The sequence below is a fragment of the Arachis stenosperma genome, chromosome 2 (assembly GCF_014773155.1).
Source record: "Arachis stenosperma cultivar V10309 chromosome 2, arast.V10309.gnm1.PFL2, whole genome shotgun sequence".
In the NCBI taxonomy this organism is placed as follows: Eukaryota; Viridiplantae; Streptophyta; class Magnoliopsida; order Fabales; family Fabaceae; genus Arachis; species Arachis stenosperma.
This window is the reverse complement of record NC_080378.1, coordinates 98,248,808-98,267,682: the sequence shown is the minus strand read 5'-3', so window position 1 is coordinate 98,267,682 and position 18,875 is coordinate 98,248,808. Positions and strand designations below refer to the sequence as shown.

Genomic DNA, 18,875 nt, shown 5'->3' with positions numbered 1-18,875 from the left:
CTAATCAGTGATGGGGCACTCATTTCTGCAATAGACAGCTATACTCTGCTATGGTCAGATATGGAATTAGCCACAAAGTGGCAACTCCGTATCATCCACAGACAAAATGGGCAAGCTGAAGTCTCTAACAGAGAGCTAAAAAGAATCCTAGAACGGACTGTGATGGCCCGAAGAAAGGATTGGGCAAAGAGTTTGGATGATGCTCTGTGGGCATACAGAACAGCATTCAAGACTCCTATAGGAACCTCTCCATACCAACTGGTGTATGGGAAGGCCTGTCATCTGCCCGTGGAACTGGAACATAAAGCCTACTGGGCAACCAGATTCCTAAACATGGATGCTCAGTTAGCTGGTGAAAAAAGATTGCTCCAGCTAAATGATAAGCAGAGAATGACTGGAACCGCTTACCATACTTACAGAACCATGGTCAGAGGGAAAGTTATGTACTTCCATCTGGACAAAATAAGAGAAATCTTCAAATTGCCTCAACTGCAAGATGATCCTGAATCCTTTAATAGGAGAATGGTGAGAGCAGATAAAGGGTTGGATCAAGTTCTAGAGGACATATGCCTCCCTGGAACTAAGTGGATAACCAATTCAAAGGGTGTCCCAAACCAACTCAAGAGGGGAGACCTCAAACCAATTGCAAGAGGTTGGCTAGACTTTATTGGGCGTTCCATACTGCCCACTAGCAACCGTTCTGAGGTCACTATCAAGAGAGCAGTGATGATTCATTGCATTATGCTTGGAAAAGAAGTGGAGGTTCATCATGTGATTGCTTGTGAGATCTACACAATTGCAAATAAGAATTCCACTGAAGCCAAATTGGCTTACCCAAGCTTGATCTCCTTGCTCTGTAAAGAGGCTGGGGTAAAGATGGGAGTAGATGAATTCATACCCATTGAACATCCAATCACCAAGAAGTCAATGGAAGGACAAATACAAGACAACTCTATCAAAAGGAGGGCGCAGGAGTTCCTCCCTGAATTTCCTGAAATTGGCTACTGGGCCAGCCTAGAAGCATCTATCACCAAGTTGCAAGAGACTATGGAGCAACTTAAGGAAGAACAGCAGAATCAGAACTGCATGCTCTGCAAATTGCTGAAGGAACAAGAGAAGCAGGGGCGTGAACTTCAAGAACTGAAACGCCAAAAGTTCTCCCCTCAATTTGAGGGAGCATCCACTTCTCAAAATCAAGGTTGTTGAGTCCTAACTCTGTGAAAAACCTCTATCATTAGGAGCCTATTTAAATTTTTGTTTTCTATTTTTAGTCTCATCTTATATTTATTTTTGAGTCTTGTTCTTAATTCATAATTAATAAAATTTAAAATTCATGTCTTAAAGCTATGAATGTCCTATGAATCCATCACCTCTCTTAAATGAAAAATGCTTTAATCACAAAAGAACAAGAAGTACAGGATTTCGAATTTATCCTTGAAACTAGTTGAATTAGTTTGATGTGGTGACAATACTTTCTGTTTTCTGAATGAATGCTTGAACAGTGCATAGGTCTTTTGAATTTGTTATTTTGAGAATGCTAAAATTGTTGGCTCTTGAAAGAATGAGGGAAAAAGAGAACTGTTATTGAGGATCTAAAAAAATCATCAGATTGATTCTTAAAGCAAGAAAAAGCAGTGAATACAAAAAAAAAATTTCGAAAAAAAAAATTTCGAAAAAAAAAGAGAAAAAAAAAGAAAAAGAAAAAGAAAGAAATAAAGTTGTGAACCAAGGCAAAGAGAGTGTGCATAAGAACCCTGGACACCTTTAATTGGGGACTCTAGCAAAGCTGAGTCACAATCTGAAAAGGTTCACCCAATTATGTGTCTGTGGCATGTATGTATCCGGTGGTAATACTGGAAGACAGAGTGCTTTGGGCCACAGCCAAGACTCATAAAGTAGCTATGTTCAAGAATCATTATACTTCACTAGGAGAAACAATAACACTATCTGAATTCTGAGTTCTTATAGATGCCAATCATTCTGAACTTCAAAGAAGAAAGTGAGATGCCAAAACTGTTCGGAAGCAAAAAGCTACTAGTCCCGCTCATCTAGTTGGAGCTAAGTTTCTGTGATATTTTGGAGTCTATAGTATATTCTCTTCTTTTTATCCTACTTTGATTTTCAGTTGCTTGGGGACAAGCAACAATTTAAGTTTGGTGTTGTGATGAGCGGATAATTTATACGCTTTTTGGCATTATTTTTAGGTGTTTTTAGTATGATCTAGTTAGTTTTTAGTATATTTTTATTAGTTTTTAGTTAAAATTCACCTTTCTGGACTTTACTATGAGTTTGTGTGTTTTTCTGTGATTTCAGGTATTTTCTGGCTGAAATTGAGGGTCCTGAGCAAAAATCTAATTCAGAGACTGAAAAGGACTGCAGATGCTGTTGGATTCTGACCTCCCTGCACTCGAAGTGGATTTTCTAGAGCTACAGAAGCCCAATTGGCGCGCTCTCAACGGCGTTGGAAAGTAGACATTCTGGGCTTTCCAGCAATGTATAATAGTCCATGCTTTGCCCGAGATTTGATGGCCCAAACCGGCGTTGCAAATCAGCCTCAGAATTTCCAGCGTTTAACGCTGGAACTGGCATAAAAATTGGAGTTAAACGCCCAAACTGGCATGAAAGCTGGCGTTTAACTCCAGAAAAGGTCTCTACACATGAAAGCTTCAATGCTCAGCCCAAGCACACACTAAGTGGATCCAGAAGTGGATTTTTACGTTATTTACTCATTTCTGTATACCCTAGGTTACTAGTTCACTATTAATAGGATCTTTTGACATTGTATCTGTACCTCATGACACTTTACACGTTTCTTTGTGTACTTCTTACAGCATGAGTCTCTAAACCCCATGGTTGGGGGTGAGGAGCTCTGCTGTGTCTTGATGGATTAATGCAATTACTACTGTTTCTTATTCAATCATGCTTGCTTCCGTTCTAAGATATCACTTGTTCTTAACCCGGATGAATGTGATGACCCGTGACACTCATCATATTCTCAACTATGAACGCGTGCCTGACAACCACCTCCGTTCTACTTTAGATTGAGTAGATATCTCTTGGATTCTTTAATCAGAATCTTCGTGGTATAAGCTAGAATTGATGGCGGCATTCAAGAGAATCCGGAAGGTCTAAACCTTGTCTGTGGTATTCTGAGTAGGATTCAATGATTGAATGACTGTGACGAGCTTCAAACTCCTGAGGGCGGGGCGTTAGTGACAGACGCAAAAGAATCATTGGATTCTATTCCGGCCTGATTGAGAACCGACAGATGGATAGCCGTGCCGTGACAGGGTGCGTTGAACATTTCCACTGAGAGGATGGGAGGTAGCCATTGACAACGGTGAAACCCTACATACAGCTTGCCATGGAAGGAGCCTTGCGTGTTTGATGAAGAAGACAGTAGGAAAGCAGAGATTCAGAAGATGGAGCATCTCCAAAACCTCAACCTGTTCCCCATTACTGCAAAACAAGTACTTATTTCATGTTCTTTTACTTTTCACAATCAACCCTGATAATCTTTGATATCCTGACTAAGATTTACAAGATAACCATAGCTTGCTTCAAGCCGACAATCTCCGTGGGATCGACCCTTACTCACGTAAGGTATTACTTGGACGACCCAGTGCACTTGCTGGTTAGTGTAGAACCTATGCACAATTACTCAAGAGGGGGGGTGAATTGAGTATTGCAACAACAATGAATCTTTTTGCGAAAGTTAAGGACAATATACAAAAGTGTTATTGTACTAGTATTTTTCCAAGAGCTTAACTCAATTGCTAAGCATTTATAAGGAGCTTTTACTTTCCAATAGACACCAACTCAAATAAATTGATCAAGCTTTTCACCAATCGGACTTAAGCTATTCCTTAAGTACTTACGAAGCTACTTTTCGATCACAATTTATTTGCTCAAAGATAAAAGACAATAATATTGAAGAGATGAGTTTGGAGAGATGCAAACGCTATTTAGAGTGGTTCGGCACAATCCTTGTCCTACGTCCACTTTCTTTCTCAATCGCTATTGAGAAGTTCCACTATTGCCAAGCTTCAAGGTGCTCGCGCAAAACCTTTTACAATCCGAGTCCTTAGCTTCTAACACCTCACGGTATATGATCACCACTCGTATACTAACCCACTCCACTTAGAGATACCTTCTCTAAGATTTGCCTTGAGTACTTAGTATACCTCTTTGGTATCCTCACCGACTATAGTGTTTATAACTCTTGACTCAACCTTGGAGATCACACTCCAATTTACAAAGTGTACAAGAAAACAATTCTCAAAGAATTGTTGAGACGAAATGAGTACTCTCTAGAAGAGTGTATGATTACAAGTTTAGCACTATTGAACCAATTGATATTGCTCTCTCAAATTGTGTATTATAACACCTTAAAAATGTGTAGAATGAAAGAATATGAACAAGATAGTTTGCAAATGCTCAAGTTTTTGAAATAAGGCTTCAATCCATCTATTTATAGACTCCCCAAACCTTAGAAACGTTGGGGAGTTAATGGGATGGAGCCTTTTTGTCAAAACTAGCCGTTTTTTTTATGTTTTTGAATCATTTGCATCGATGCATAACACTTTGCATCGATGCAAATGTGTCTTTGAAGCTGAAATTTGAATTTTCAGCTAGGTTGCATCGATGCAAACATCTTTGCATCGATGCAACAAGTCGTCGCATGCTTTGCATCGATGCAAGATGAGTGTGCATCGATGCAAACCTTAAAGAATGGCTTAAAATCACTTCAAAATACTTAGGATTGATCTCAAACTTGTTGGAGTCAATTCCTATGCTTTTGTACCTTTGAAAACAAGTTTTAAACCATTTGGCTAGCATCGAATTGCAAGATGTGCATCAAAACATTTTGTGAGTGTGTGTTGAGAGATTTAGCAATTGGTTCTTAACAAGAAGTTACCTAAGTCCTAAGACACTATACTTGTCTTCAAATGTTGTGAACTTGAGTTTCTTGTTGTTGTTGTGTTGCTTTCAACTCTTCATTCCTCAACGTTGAATGTTGGTTGATCTTTCAACATGCTTGTTCATTCAAGTTGTTTGTTGGTTTGTCTTTCATGTCGTTTGTTGGTTTGTCATTCATCAAAACCTACGAATACAAACTTCGCATACAAGCAACATGATTTACAATTTCCCCCTTTTTGATAATGACAACCCAATTTTGAGGATATGCATTTATAAATGATTTTGAAAGCAACAATAATGCACTTTGTTTTATAGAAAGCTTTGGAGAAGACTTCACAAAAAAATTTTGCAGGAGTTCCCCCTAAATATGTGCATTTGTTCCCTTAAAGGGCGTTTATCAAAGAAAACGATTTAGATATCAAAGTTTTTGCTTAGCGGAAGTCTTTTTGAAATCATTGTTTCGCAAACTTATTTCTTCTTTTCAAATCCTCAAACTTCTTCTTTTTCAAAAGTTCAAAACTTCAAATATCCTCAAACTTTTCTTCTCCCTTTTGACATTATCAAAAAGAAAGGAGTTTGAAATGTGTCATAGAAGCATGCATAAAACAATGAAATTTTTTTTTAAGTTCAATTTCTCTATTAATCTCAAGGATGAGATATTCCCCCTTTCAAAAAGAATTTGATTTCCTCTTTTTATATATAACAAGCATGCATAATTCCCCCTAAAGAAGTGAAATATATCAAGGCATGCACATTAACTTAAAATAGGGGTACCAAGCCTATTTTGAGTTATTCACCAAATAAGCATACAAGCATTAATCATTAAACAAAATTATGAAGGAAATATCAAAGTATTTAAACCATAATAGAAATCCTTAGCTTACTAGGAGTTAGTTTAACAGTTCATATAATCAAATAAACATAAAGCAATAAAAAGTGACTTGATGAAGAGGAGACAATCAACCTTGGTCTTCATCATCATCATTATCCTCTTCATACGGTAGGTGGATGCCGAAATGCTCATATAAGTCATCAATACGACGATCCAAGCGACCCGTGCGATGATCTACACGAGACACACGACGATTAAGTGCTTCAAGTTGCCTACCATGCTCTACTTCAATCTTTTGGATGTTTTGGTTGATGGATTGTAATTCTCTCATTACATCAACCAAGGAGGGTGGTTCTTGAGCTTGAAGTGCTTGTGGAGGAGCTTGCTCTTGAGGACCTTGTTCATCAACATTTCTTCTTCCCATTTTGTTGAGAATATGAGTGTTGATACAAGATTGAGGTGGTACTTCCTTGGCAATCTCATTTGATACATCAATACCAACATAATCAAAGACTTTAGACCATAGGCAAAGGAATCCTAATCCACCATTCCTATCCTTCATCTTGAGCCTAATCATATGTTGTACTATAAAGTATGGCCAATTAATCTTAATCCCATTCATCATAGCCCACATGACAATCAAATCTTCATCATTTACATTCGCATGCCCGGATATTCTAGGTTGCAATACATAGGTGACTAGATATAACAAAGTTCTATGTTCCACACTCATTGAATTGCAACTAATTTTGGAGTGAGCTCCTTGTACAAGGTTGAACAAATGCATGGCATTGTCCTTTGAATAACCCCATTCATCAATTGGGGTTTTACCACCTTGAAACAAGTCACCTTGATTTGGCAACTCCCAAATGGTGGCTAACTCATCACCATCTAGCCTATAATCCTTTCTTCCTATCTTGAAGAATAATGTGAAATTTGATTCATCTTCCTCATCAATCTTAATCATGAGTGTACTATAGGCTATGGCAACTAAATCTGGATAATATTTACTCTTAATTTGAACAAAATCCATGAGGCCTTGATGAACTAGAATAGCCTTAAGAGTATCAAACTTATGAATGACAAGAAGGGTCGGATCCAAATACCTCGGAGGAATTTCCTTTCTTCCGGCGAGCCTTGCCTCATAGAATTGAAGATCTTCATTAGAAGCAAAGTACCTTGCCAAAGGATGATCATTTGGAGGTGGAACCACACTTGAAGAGCCTTTTGACTTTTTGATGGTTCTCTTGATTCTAGGCATTGTGGATGATTTTGTTTTATGGGTTTTGTAGAGGAGAATGTGGGGACTTCAAATATGTAATTTGTTTGTAGTGGGTATCTAAGTTTTGTGAGTTGTATGAAGCTATATGTGAGCTTGTTTTGGAGGTTATGGAGGTTTGAATGTGGGGATATGAGTTGTGAGGTTGAAGATGATGAAAAAGTGGGGTTTTGTTGCTCAAAAATGCCAAATTTACGTGTTTTTGTGCAATTTGGTCGTGTTTACATCGATGCAATAGGCTTTGCATCGATGCACATAGCACGTTGTGTGCTTTGCATCGATGCAAAGCTTGGTTGCATCGATGCAACATGCATCATTTTGCCCAAAATCACCAAATTTTTATCCTTTGGTGGTTCTTTCTTCAATCCTTTGAGTTCCATCTGTATATACTCACTTAAACCATTATAAACTTCAATTTGTTGATCCTCCATTGTTTATAATCTTCAAATTCTTCAATCTACCTCAAGATTAATCACTCATTCATCAACTCATAAACCTACAAAACAATGGCTAATTGGATATCTCCAATGCTTAAGTTAGTAAGAGATACAAAAATAGCAATATAAATACAATGAATTCAAACAAATCATATTAGATTAGAATCCAAGATACCAAGTTCATTTCGGATGTTAAAAAAACTTTCTTTACATAAAGGTTTAGTGAAGATGTCCGCTAGTTGTTTACTAGTTTCGACAAATTCAATAACCACATCACCTTTTTCAACATGGTCTCTTATGAAGTGATGTCTAATCTCAATATGCTTGGTTCTTGAATGTTGAACCGGATTCTTGGTTAATTTTATTGCACTAGTATTATCACATTTGATAGGAATGTGATCAAGCATGAGTCCATAGTCCACAAGTTGTTGTTTCATCCATAAAATTTGGGCGCAACAACTACCGGCGGCTACATACTCGGCTTCGGCGGTAGACAAGGCTACACTTACTTGTTTCTTACTATGCCATGAAACAAGAGAGTTTCCTAGCAAGTGACAAGTGCCGCTAGTGCTTTTCCTATCCAATTTGCAACCGGCAAAATCGGAATCGGAATAACCAATCAAATCACAAGTGGATCCTTTCGGATACCACAATCCAACATTTAATGTCCTATGAGATACTTCATAATCCTTTTCACCGCACTTAAGTGAGATTCCTTAGGATTAGCTTGGTATCTCGCACACATGCATACACTAAACATGATATCTGGCCTACTTGCCGTTAGATAAAGTAATGATCCTATCATGCCTCTATACTTCTTTACATCTATGCTTTTACCTTGTTCATCTTTGTCAAGGTAGCAAGTAGTGCTCATTGGTGTGTCCATTGCCTTAGCATTGTCCATTCCAAATCTTTTGAGCAGTTCCTTGCAATATTTGGTTTGGCTAACGAAAGTTCCTTCTTTTCCTTGTTTGATTTGAAGACCAAGGAAGAAGTTGAGTTCGCCCATCATGGACATTTCAAATTCACTTTGCATGAGGTTTGAGAAAAACTTGCAAAGTGATTCGTTAGTTGAACCAAATATTATGTCATCGACGTAAACTTGTACCAAAAGGATATTTTTGTTTTCAATCAAGATAAATAAAGTTGTATCAACCTTCCCTCTTCTAAAACCCTTTTCTATTAAAAACTTGCTCAAACGTTCATACCAAGCTCTTGGAGCTTGTTTAAGACCATAAAGAGCTTTCTTGAGTTTAAAAACATGATTAGGATTTTCATAATCCTCAAAACCGGGAGGTTGTTCAACATATACTTCTTCTTGAATGAAACCATTAAGAAAGGCACTCTTAACATCCATTTGATAAAGTTTGAAGTTATAAGAGGATGCAAAAGCAAGTAACATCCTAATTGCTTCTAATCTAGCTACGGGAGCATAAGTTTCGTCGTAATCAATGCCTTCCTCTTGATTATAACCTTTAGCTACTAATCTAGCTTTGTTTCTAACAATTGTACCATTTTCATCGAGTTTATTTCTAAAACCCATTTTGTTCCTACAATTGTTTGATTACTTGGTTTAGGCACCAATTCCCAAAACGTCATTTCGTTTGAATTGGTTAAGCTCCTCTTGCATTGCCATAGCCCAATGTTCATCATCAATTGCGGACTCAATGGTAGATGGTTCAATTTGAGAAACAAAAGCACTATATGCAAATAAATTTCTAAAAGTGGATCGAGTTGTTACCCCTTTCGAAACATCACCAATGACGTTGTCTAGAGGATGATCCTTTGAAGTACGCCAATCCTTTGGAAGTGCATTTATTTGTGCTTGTGATGGTTCAATTTCTTCAACTTGAACACTATCCTTTGTTGAGCTTGTAGAGGCTTCATTTAAATCTTTTCTTTGTCTTCACCATTCAAATTTAGTGAATCAAAGTTTTCTACATTTTCATCAAAATCTTTTCTAGCACAACAACGGTTAGTTTCATCAAAAGCGACATGAATACTTTCTTCCATAGTCATGATGCGTTTATTATATACTCTAAAAGCTTGCTAGTTAAAGAGTAGCCTAAGAAGATTCCTTCATCAGCCTTAGCATCAAATTTGCCTAAGTTATCTTTCCATTATTTAGAATAAAGCATTTACAACCAAAGACGTGAAGGTGGGAAATATTTGGCTTTCTTCCTTTGTACAATTCGTACGGTGTTTTCTTAAGAATAGGTCGAATGATAATCCTATTCATAACATAACACGCGGTACTAACCGCATCCGCCCAAAGTACTTAGGAATATTAGCTCATTGAGCATAGTTCTCGCCATTTCTTCTAAATGACGATTTTTCCTTTCAACCACACCATTTTGTTGTGGTGTTCTAGGAGAGGAAAAATTATGCTCAATGCCATTTTCTTCACAAAAAGTTTCAAAAAGATTGTTTTCAAATTCTCCACCATGATCACTTCTAATAGATGATATATGCAAATTCTTTTCATTTGAATAACTTTGGCTAATCTTTTGAATGCTCGAAATGCATCACTCTTGTTTGCTAGGAACAAGGTCCATGTAAATCGAGAGTAATCATCAACAATAACTAAAGCATAGTAATTGCCACCAAAGCTCATAGTCCTAGAAGGACCAAATAAATCCATGTGCAAAGTTGTAATGACCTGTGTGAAACAATGTTTTTGGATTTAAAAGAGGCCTTTACTTGTTTTCCCTTTTGACATGCGTCGCAAAGGACGTCTTTTTCAAAACGTAGCTTTGGTAAGCCAATTACTAACTCTTTAGAGACCAACTTGCTAAGATGGTCCATGTTAGCATGAGCTACTCTACGATGCCATAACCAAGTTTCATCATTTTACTAACAAGGCATTTCATCATTTGAGGAAACTCATTTAGATTAATCATGTATACATTGTCAACACGGTGCCCAATTAGCACAATTTCATTAGTGTCTTGCCTTTTATCAAACAACATTTGAATCAAAGGTGACTAAGTTTCCTTTGTCACAAAGTGGCTAACACTAATGAGATTATGTTTGAGACCTTTGACAGTATAACATTATCTATGGAGGTAGAAGAATTTTTACCAATTTTCCAACACCGATTACTTTGCCGGTGTTGTTGTCTCCATAGATCACGTTTCCTCCGTTTGTAGGCTCTATTGCGGTGAACTTTGATTCATCGCCGGTCATGTATTTGGAGCATCCACTATCAACATACCAATTTTCCTTAGCTCCAACACGTACCTACAAAACAATTAAAATTGGGATTTAGGTACCCAAGTGAATTTGGGTCCTTGATGGTTAGTATGAGCATAATGCCCATAAGGTGCCCATCTCGTATCTTGACTACGAAAGTTTATATGTTTAATTCTAGTAAAGCATAGGGTGCTATATGACCTACTTATTACAATAATGACATATGACATTTGGATTATGCATCCTATGCATGTTTCTAAATGGTTGCCTAGGTTGTTTCCTAAATGCAACATCTTTTGATCTATATGCGTTGTGATTATAATCTAAATGAAGCATGTTGAGGAGGATGTTTAAAGGCTTCATTCCTTTTAGGCATCTTGCCTTTTGGGCTTGCGGTTGCCTAATAGGAGTTTTAGTATTTTAAATTTTCCTTTTTCAAAACCTAAACCTTCCTTATTGAACATGCTTTGGTTTTTCAACATTTATCTAAGTTCTTGAAGATTCATTGAACTTAGCTAAAGTGTTTTAAGATTTGTAATTTCATTTTCATGCATTTTACAAGATTTGTATGGATCATACTTGTGCTACACTTATCTTTTCCAAGATTGATATTCTCGTTTTTCAACATCTCATTTTGTTTTAAAAGATCCATATTCTTTTCTTTAGGAGAGAATAATCTTGGGTAAGTTTTGTGTACACCTCAAGTAAGGCATCATATTCATCTTGTAAATTAAAAGAAGTGGGTTGTCATCACTAACCTTTTCTTCGCTTGCCATTAAGCAAAGATTTGCAACCTCGTCGTCATCGGAGTCGGATTCATCCTGGTTCTCCATGATATGTATGCTTTCTCCTTCTTAAATTTCTTGTTTTTGTCCTTTTGAAGTTTTGGACAATTGGGTTTGATGTGTCCAACTTCTCCACACTCATAGCATTTTGGTACCTTTGTTTTGCTCTTGAAGTTTTTCTTCATTGCAAACTTATTGAATCTTTTTAATAAGAGTGCAAATTTTTAAGGGCGAGACTTTTCTTCTTGCTTTCTTCACCTTTTTGTAGTTGATCAAATGTAAGTTGATCATAGAGCCTTCCTTCCCAATAGCGTTCACTTTGGAGTTCCATTTTGGTGTAAGGCTTGTAAGCACCTTGGTCACAATTTGTTTATCATTGTATTTTGTGCCAAGCATGCTTAGATTGTTGAAGATCTTGGAGAGTCTTTCAAGAGCTTCTTCATGCTCTCTTCATCTTTCATTTTAAAATTTTTCCATTCATGAACCAAATAAATACTTTGATTCTTTAACGTGGTCGGTTCCTTCGTAAGTGATTTGGAGTTTATCCCAAATCTCTTTAGCGGTTTCACATGTAGAGATCTTCATATAATTATGCTCGTTAAGTGCACAATGAATGAAGTTGATGGCTTTATCTTCATTGCCACTTTCTTCCAATCATCGTCATATTCATCTTCTCCTTTCGGTACTTGCTTTGAGACGGAGACTTCTCCTTCTTTAGCGCTTGTTGTCTTTGTTGGAATGTGATTTCCATTCTCAATCACTTTCCAAATTCTCACATCTTGAGAACGGATCCAAATTCTCATCTTATTTTTCCAATAAGAGTAATTTGTTCCGCTAAAAGAGGAGGTCTAGCGGTTGAGTTACCTTCACTAGTGTTGTTGTTGTTAAAGCTTGTGCTTGCCATGATCTTTTCCCTTAAACGGTTAGTCTTTCAAAGGGTTAAGCTCTGATGCCACTTGTAGAACCTATGCACAATTACTCAAGAGGGGGGTGAATTGAGTATTGCAACAACAATGAATCTTTTTGCGAAAGTTAAGGACAATATACAAAAGTGTTATTGTACTAGTATTTTTCCAAGAGCTTAACTCAATTGCTAAGCATTTATAAGGAGCTTTTACTTTCCAATAGACACCAACTCAAATAAATTGATCAAGCTTTTCACCAATCGGACTTAAGCTATTCCTTAAGTACTTACGAAGCTACTTTTCGATCACAATTTATTTGCTCAAAGGTAAAAGACAATAATATTGAAGAGATGAGTTTGGAGAGATACAAACGCTATTTAGAGTGGTTCGGCACAATCCTTGTCCTACGTCCACTTTCTTTCTCAATCGCTATTGAGAAGTTCCACTATTGCCAAGCTTCAAGGTGCTCGCGCAAAACCTTTTACAATCCGAGTCCTTAGTTTCTAACACCTCACGGTATATCACCACTCGTATACTAACCCACTCCACTTAGAGATACCTTCTCTAAGATTTGCCTTGAGTACTTAGTATACCTCTTTGGTATCCTCACCGACTATAGTGTTTATAACTCTTGACTCAACCTTGGAGATCACACTCCAATTTACAAAGTGTACAAGAAAACAATTCTCAAAGAATTGTTGAGACGAAATGAGTACTCTCTAGAAGAGTGTATGATTACAAGTTTAGCACTATTGAACCAATTGATATTGCTCTCTCAAATTGTGTATTATAACACCTTAAAAATGTGTAGAATGAAAGAATATGAACAAGATAGTTTGCAAATACTCAAGTTTTTGAAATAAGGCTTCAATCCATCTATTTATAGACTCCCCAAACCTTAGAAACGTTGGGGAGTTAATGGGATGGAGCCTTTTTGTCAAAACTAGCCGTTTTTTTATGTTTTTGAATCATTTGCATCGATGCAAATGTGTCTTTGAAGCTGAAATTTGAATTTTCAGCTAGGTTGCATCGATGCAAACATCTTTGCATCGATGCAACAAGTCGTCGCATGCTTTGCATCGATGCAAGAGTGTGCATCGATGCAACCTTAAAGAATGGCTTAAAATCACTTCAAAATACTTAGGATTGATCTCAAACTTGTTGGAGTCAATTCCTATGCTTTTGTACCTTTGAAAACAAGTTTTAAACCATTTGGCTAGCATCGAATTGCAAGATGTGCATCAAAACATTTTGTGAGTGTGTGTTGAGAGATTTAGCAATTGGTTCTTAACAAGAAGTTACCTAAGTCCTAAGACACTATACTTGTCTTCAAATGTTGTGAACTTGAGTTTCTTGTTGTTGTTGTGTTGCTTTCAACTCTTCATTCCTCAACGTTGAATGTTGGTTGATCTTTCAACATGCTTGTTCATTCAAGTTGTTTGTTGGTTTGTCTTTCATGTTGTTTGTTGGTTTGTCATTCATCAAAACCTACGAATACAAACTTCGCATACAAGCAACATGATTTACAGTTAGTTGTGCGGGATTGCAAAAGTGTGATTGCAATTTCGTGCACCACAAAGCCCAAAACTTTTGCCGAATTTAGGGAGAAGGCCAAAGGTCAGATTGACGTTGAAGAGCTCAGGCAAGCACGGAAGACAGAAAGATCACCTACAAGCAAAGAAGACGATAAACACCGAGATAACAAGAAAACATTCAAGCCAGTTCCTTGTTATGACTCATACACTCAATTCAACACAAAGAGGGATGACATCATCAAGGAGATACTCAGCTCTAAGCTAATAAGGCCTCATCGCAAAGCTGGCAATTATCCAGAATCAAAAGGCGTTGATAAATCAAAATATTGCACTTTCCACCAGAAACACGGACACACAACCGATGAATGCGTCATTGCTAAAGATCTCCTCGAACGACTAGCAAGACAAGGACATCTTGACAAATTTATTGCAGAACATATGCAGAAGAACACTATCCCCGCTCCCGATACATCAGCAGCAGGCACATCCTCGAAAGGAAAGGAGAAAGCTCCGGCCCAACCTAGAGGAGTAATAAATTGTATTTCAGGGAGTTACGCTGGAGGTGGACACACAAGCTCGGCCCAAAAACGAACTTATAGGGCCATGTTAGCAGTAACGGATGCTCCCAACAATCCTCAGCCGACGACGAATGTCCCAGAAGTGACCTTCAGATCAGCCGACTTAAATGGTGTTGATACTAACCTGGATGACCCTGTTGTCATCTCCATTCAGTTAGGAGATATGATAGTACGAAAAGTTTTACTTGACTCAGGAAGCAGTGCGGACGTCTTATTTTTCACCACCTTCGAAAAGATGAAGCTGAGCAACAATATTCTGCAGCAGTATCTCGGAGACCTGGTCGGATTCTCAGGAGAACGAGTTCCTGTGCTAGGATCAGTGTGGTTACAAACCACACTCGGTGAGCAACCGTTATATAAGACACAAGATATTCAGTATCTTGTAGTCGATTGCTTTAGCCCTTATAATGTTATTTTAGGTCGCCCCTTTCTAAATAGATTTGCTGCAATTGTATCTACAGTTCACCTTTGTGTCAAGTTTCCTGTGCAGGACAATGTTGTAGCTACGGTTCACGGTGACCTCCAGGAGGCTCGGCAATGCTATAACACAAGCGTAAAGCCTATCAAAAAAAAATCGGACAATCGCAAATCAACTCCATCAAGTCAGAACAGATAGTACCCGCCGAACTTGACCCTCGGGCTGATTTTGAAGATCGGCCTATGCCAAATGAGGAATTAACAAAGATCACTTTAACTGATGACCTAATGAAATTCACTTTTGTGGGCACTTCAATGAGTACTGAAGATAGAAAAAGCCTTGAAAGTTTTCTGCGACAAAATGCCAACCTATTTGCATGGACCTCTGCTGATATGCCTGGAATAGATCCGTCTTTTATAACACACAAATTGAATATCAATCCAGCAGCTCGGCCGATCTCACAGAAAAAAAAGGAACCTCGGCACCGAGAAATGACAAGCATCAATAGCCGAGGTGAAAAAGCTAATCGACGCCAAATTCATAAGAGAAATTAGGTTCACAACATGGCTAGCCAACGTCGTTATGGTAAGAAAAAATAATGGTAAGTGGCGCATGTACGTTGACTTTACTGACTTAAATAAAGCATGTCCTAAGGATGCTTATCCTTTACCCTGCATTAATACTCTGGTTGATACTTCTTGTGGTTATGGTACTTTAAGTTTCATGGATGCATATTCTGGTTATAACCAGATCCTAATGCACTCAAAAGATCAAGAGAAAACGGCTTTCATAACCGAGAATGGTAATTACTGCTATAATGTTATGCCTTTTGGTCTAAAGAATGCAGGGACCACATATCAGCAGCTGATGAATAAGATCTTCAAGCAGCAAATAGGCCGGAATATAGAGGTCTACGTTGATGATATGGTCGCCAAAACAAAGCTCGGCGATCCCCATATCCAGGACCTGGCCGAGATCTTCGGACAAATCCGACGATACAAGATGCGATTAAACCCAGAAAAGTGCGCCTTCGGAGTTCAGGGAGGAAAATTCCTTGGATTCATCCTCACCAGCCAAGGTATTGAAGCAAACCCAGAGAAATGTCAAGCAATACTTGACATGAAAAGTCCATCGACAATAAAGGAAGTTCAAAGGCTAACAGGACGATTAGCCGCTTTATCCAGATTTTTACCATGTTTAGCGCCTAAATCATCAAATTTCTTTCAGTGTTTAAAAAAGAATACAAAACATTTTGAATGGAACCAAAACTGTGAAATGGATTTCATGAGCTTAAAAGAAATCCTTTCAAAACCCCCTATTTTACAAAAACCAAAGCTCGGCGAGCCATTATATATATATATATATATATATATATATATATATATAATGGTATATATATATATATATATATATATTGTTCTGAGGGTTACCTGAAACGTGTAGCTCGGTCGTCTGGAGAGGCCCGAGGTGGGGGTTCAGGGACCCGAGCTTGATATGCAGAGTGGTTGGTGGTTGTACCTGCAATGACACTCCGATGCTTAAGTTAGCATGGGTCCAAGCAGATATGCGTAGAATGTGGAATGAATGCCATACCTGGGTGCTCCAGTGTATTTATAGTAGTTGGCCGTGATCTTCTCTGGATAAGATATTCTTATCTTATCTTATCTTTTGGGAGTTTATCTCTATCTTTGCGGAACCGCCTCTTCTAGGCCTTTTTCGGCCTTTAGGTTTTGGGCTGCGTTCCTTTTGATGGCCTTCCTTGCTTTTTGTCCGAGGTCCGACCTTAGGCGTGAGCCTTAGGACGAGGTCGGACCTTTTATGAATTTACCGAGTTGGAGGAGCCCGGTCAGGGTATGAACAGTGCCCCTGCCTGAGTTCGTCCTTTTTGGGAGGTCGAGCTCGGGTATAGTAGTTTTTTTTCAAAATTCAAAAATGGCCGTTCCTGCATTTATTGCGTTTTACCGTTTTTCCTCGATTTCCGTTCGGGCCCTGTGAAGGCTTTATTTATTTGCCCCTTTCCTCCTTTTCTGCGTTATTTTTCTTTATCCTTTTCGAGCACTGCTTCTTCTTCTCTTTGCTCTGTTTCTCAGAATCTCTCCGTGTGTCTTTCTGGGGTTTTTCTCTGTGCCGTCGTTTCGTTCTCCTTGCTTCGGAGCTCGTCGTCTTTGTTTCCTTTTTCCAGGTTTGTTCCCATGTTTCTTTTTTCTTGTGCACATATGCTTCTGTTCTTTGTGTGGCTCTTGTTTGTTTCTTTTTCTTTATGCCTGGGTTGCCCCGAAAAGAGGCGTCGCCATTGCTTGTTGTTTGTATATGGGGGGGGCTCTTTTTTGTTCTCTGGTATTTTTAGTTCCGGGTTGCCGCATTTTCTTTGTTTCTTGCTTTGCTGAATGGGTTTTCGCTTGTCTTCTTTATGTGATTTTTGCTTGCTGTTGTATTCTTTCTTTGTAGGTAAGAATTTTATGTCTCGAAAGGTTCTTCAAGCGATGTCGACTAAGATTCCATGTGGTCTTGGTTGGGTAGACCCTCTTCCTCTAAGAGTCCCTTCTCTGGTAGATTCTGAGTATTTAGCTAGGTTCCGTAGGCACTGTAGCATATGTGAAAATAGAGAGTCTGAGAGGGATTATGAACTAGTAGCCCCGGATTCCGAGGAGAGAGTGTGCTTCCCGCCCTTAGATAGTTCCGAGAAGCTCTTCTTTTATGCTTATGATTGTTTTTTCTCTAAGCTGAGTGTCCGACTTCCCTTTACCGATCTGGAGTCCGAGGTGTTATGGTCTTGTAACCTTGCCCCTACGCAGCTCCATCCAAATTCTTGGGCGTTTTTAAAGCTGTTTCAACTTTTGTGTCAGTTTTTTGGGCGTCTCTCCCTCTATTTCTCTTTTTTCCTATTTGTTTGTGTTGACGAAGCCGGGTCGGGTGGAGGGAAGGTATCTTGGGTCTCTTTTAGGGCTAACCAGGGAAGGAAGTTTTGTACCCTATATGACGAGTCCTTTCATGATTTTAAGAACTTTTATTTCAAGGTCCGGGCTACTGGAGACGTCCGACCTTTCTTTCTAGATGAGAGTGGGGAGCCTTCTTTTCCTCTTTGTTGGCAGGAGAATGTAGTGTCTACTAAGTATACCCTTGAGAGTCTAGATGAGGTGGAGCAGGCTTTTGTGGGTTGTGGTAAGCAGTTTATGGGGTCGGGCACCTCACTTGGACACGAAGAAAATGTTGGGAGATCCAAGCCTTCTCCGTTCCGAGTTAGGTAGTTCCCGACCTCTCCGAGATTTCATCTTTTTTAGTATTTTTGGTTTTGCTTGTTTTGGTGGATTTTCTGTTTGTGGTAATCCTTTTTCTTTATTTCTGCAGAGATGTCTTCTCAGGCGGATTCCATGAAGTACCTTCGTCGGACGAAGAAGTCTGTGGCTGCTCGAAATATTGAGGCTGGGGAGGCTTCTGCCCGATCTTCTCCGAAGAAGGCTACTATGGGTGTTACTACTCGGTCGAAGACTATTCCGACTCCCCAGTTCCGACCTATAAATCAAGATCCTCCGACTTCTGGACCTGCTACCTCTTCTCCTCCTTCGTCCTCGGGTCCTCCTCCCAAGAAGCAGAAGACCTCTCAAGAGCTTGCCGGTTTTAATGATAAGGATTTTGATGCTCTTGGTTGGGTTGAACAGCATATTCTCCCTCAGACCTTTATTTCTACTGATGATGTGTCCATGGAGCACCATTTTCAATATATGGCGCGGAGCTATGTCCGGATGGCTAGTCTTCATGCCGCTATTGCCCGGGAGTTCAAGAAATCCCCCATTGGTGCGACCAGTTCCCGACTTGAGAAAGCTCAGTCTGAGCTCGAGAGGTTTAGTAAGCTGAAGGCTGCTAGGATTACTGAGCTGGAGGCGTCTTTGGAGAAGGAGAAAGCTAAAGCTACCGCGGCTGTGGCGGCAGCGAATGCATCTGAGGAGATGGCGAAGGCGGCGAAGGAGAGTTATACTCGAACATTTGCCGAGCT

General features: G+C 38.9%; 1 protein-coding gene across 1 annotated transcript; it reads left to right on the top strand.

Moving 5' to 3' along the window:
* The first annotated feature begins 7,141 nt into the window (after positions 1-7,141).
* LOC130963247 (uncharacterized) lies at positions 7,142-15,079 on the top strand. The gene is made up of 2 exons (XM_057889379.1): positions 7,142-7,147; positions 13,931-15,079. The coding sequence occupies exons 1-2, from the start codon at positions 7,142-7,144 to the stop codon at positions 15,077-15,079; spliced, it is 1,155 nt and encodes a 384-aa protein (XP_057745362.1).
* The last annotated feature ends 3,796 nt before the right edge of the window (positions 15,080-18,875 follow it).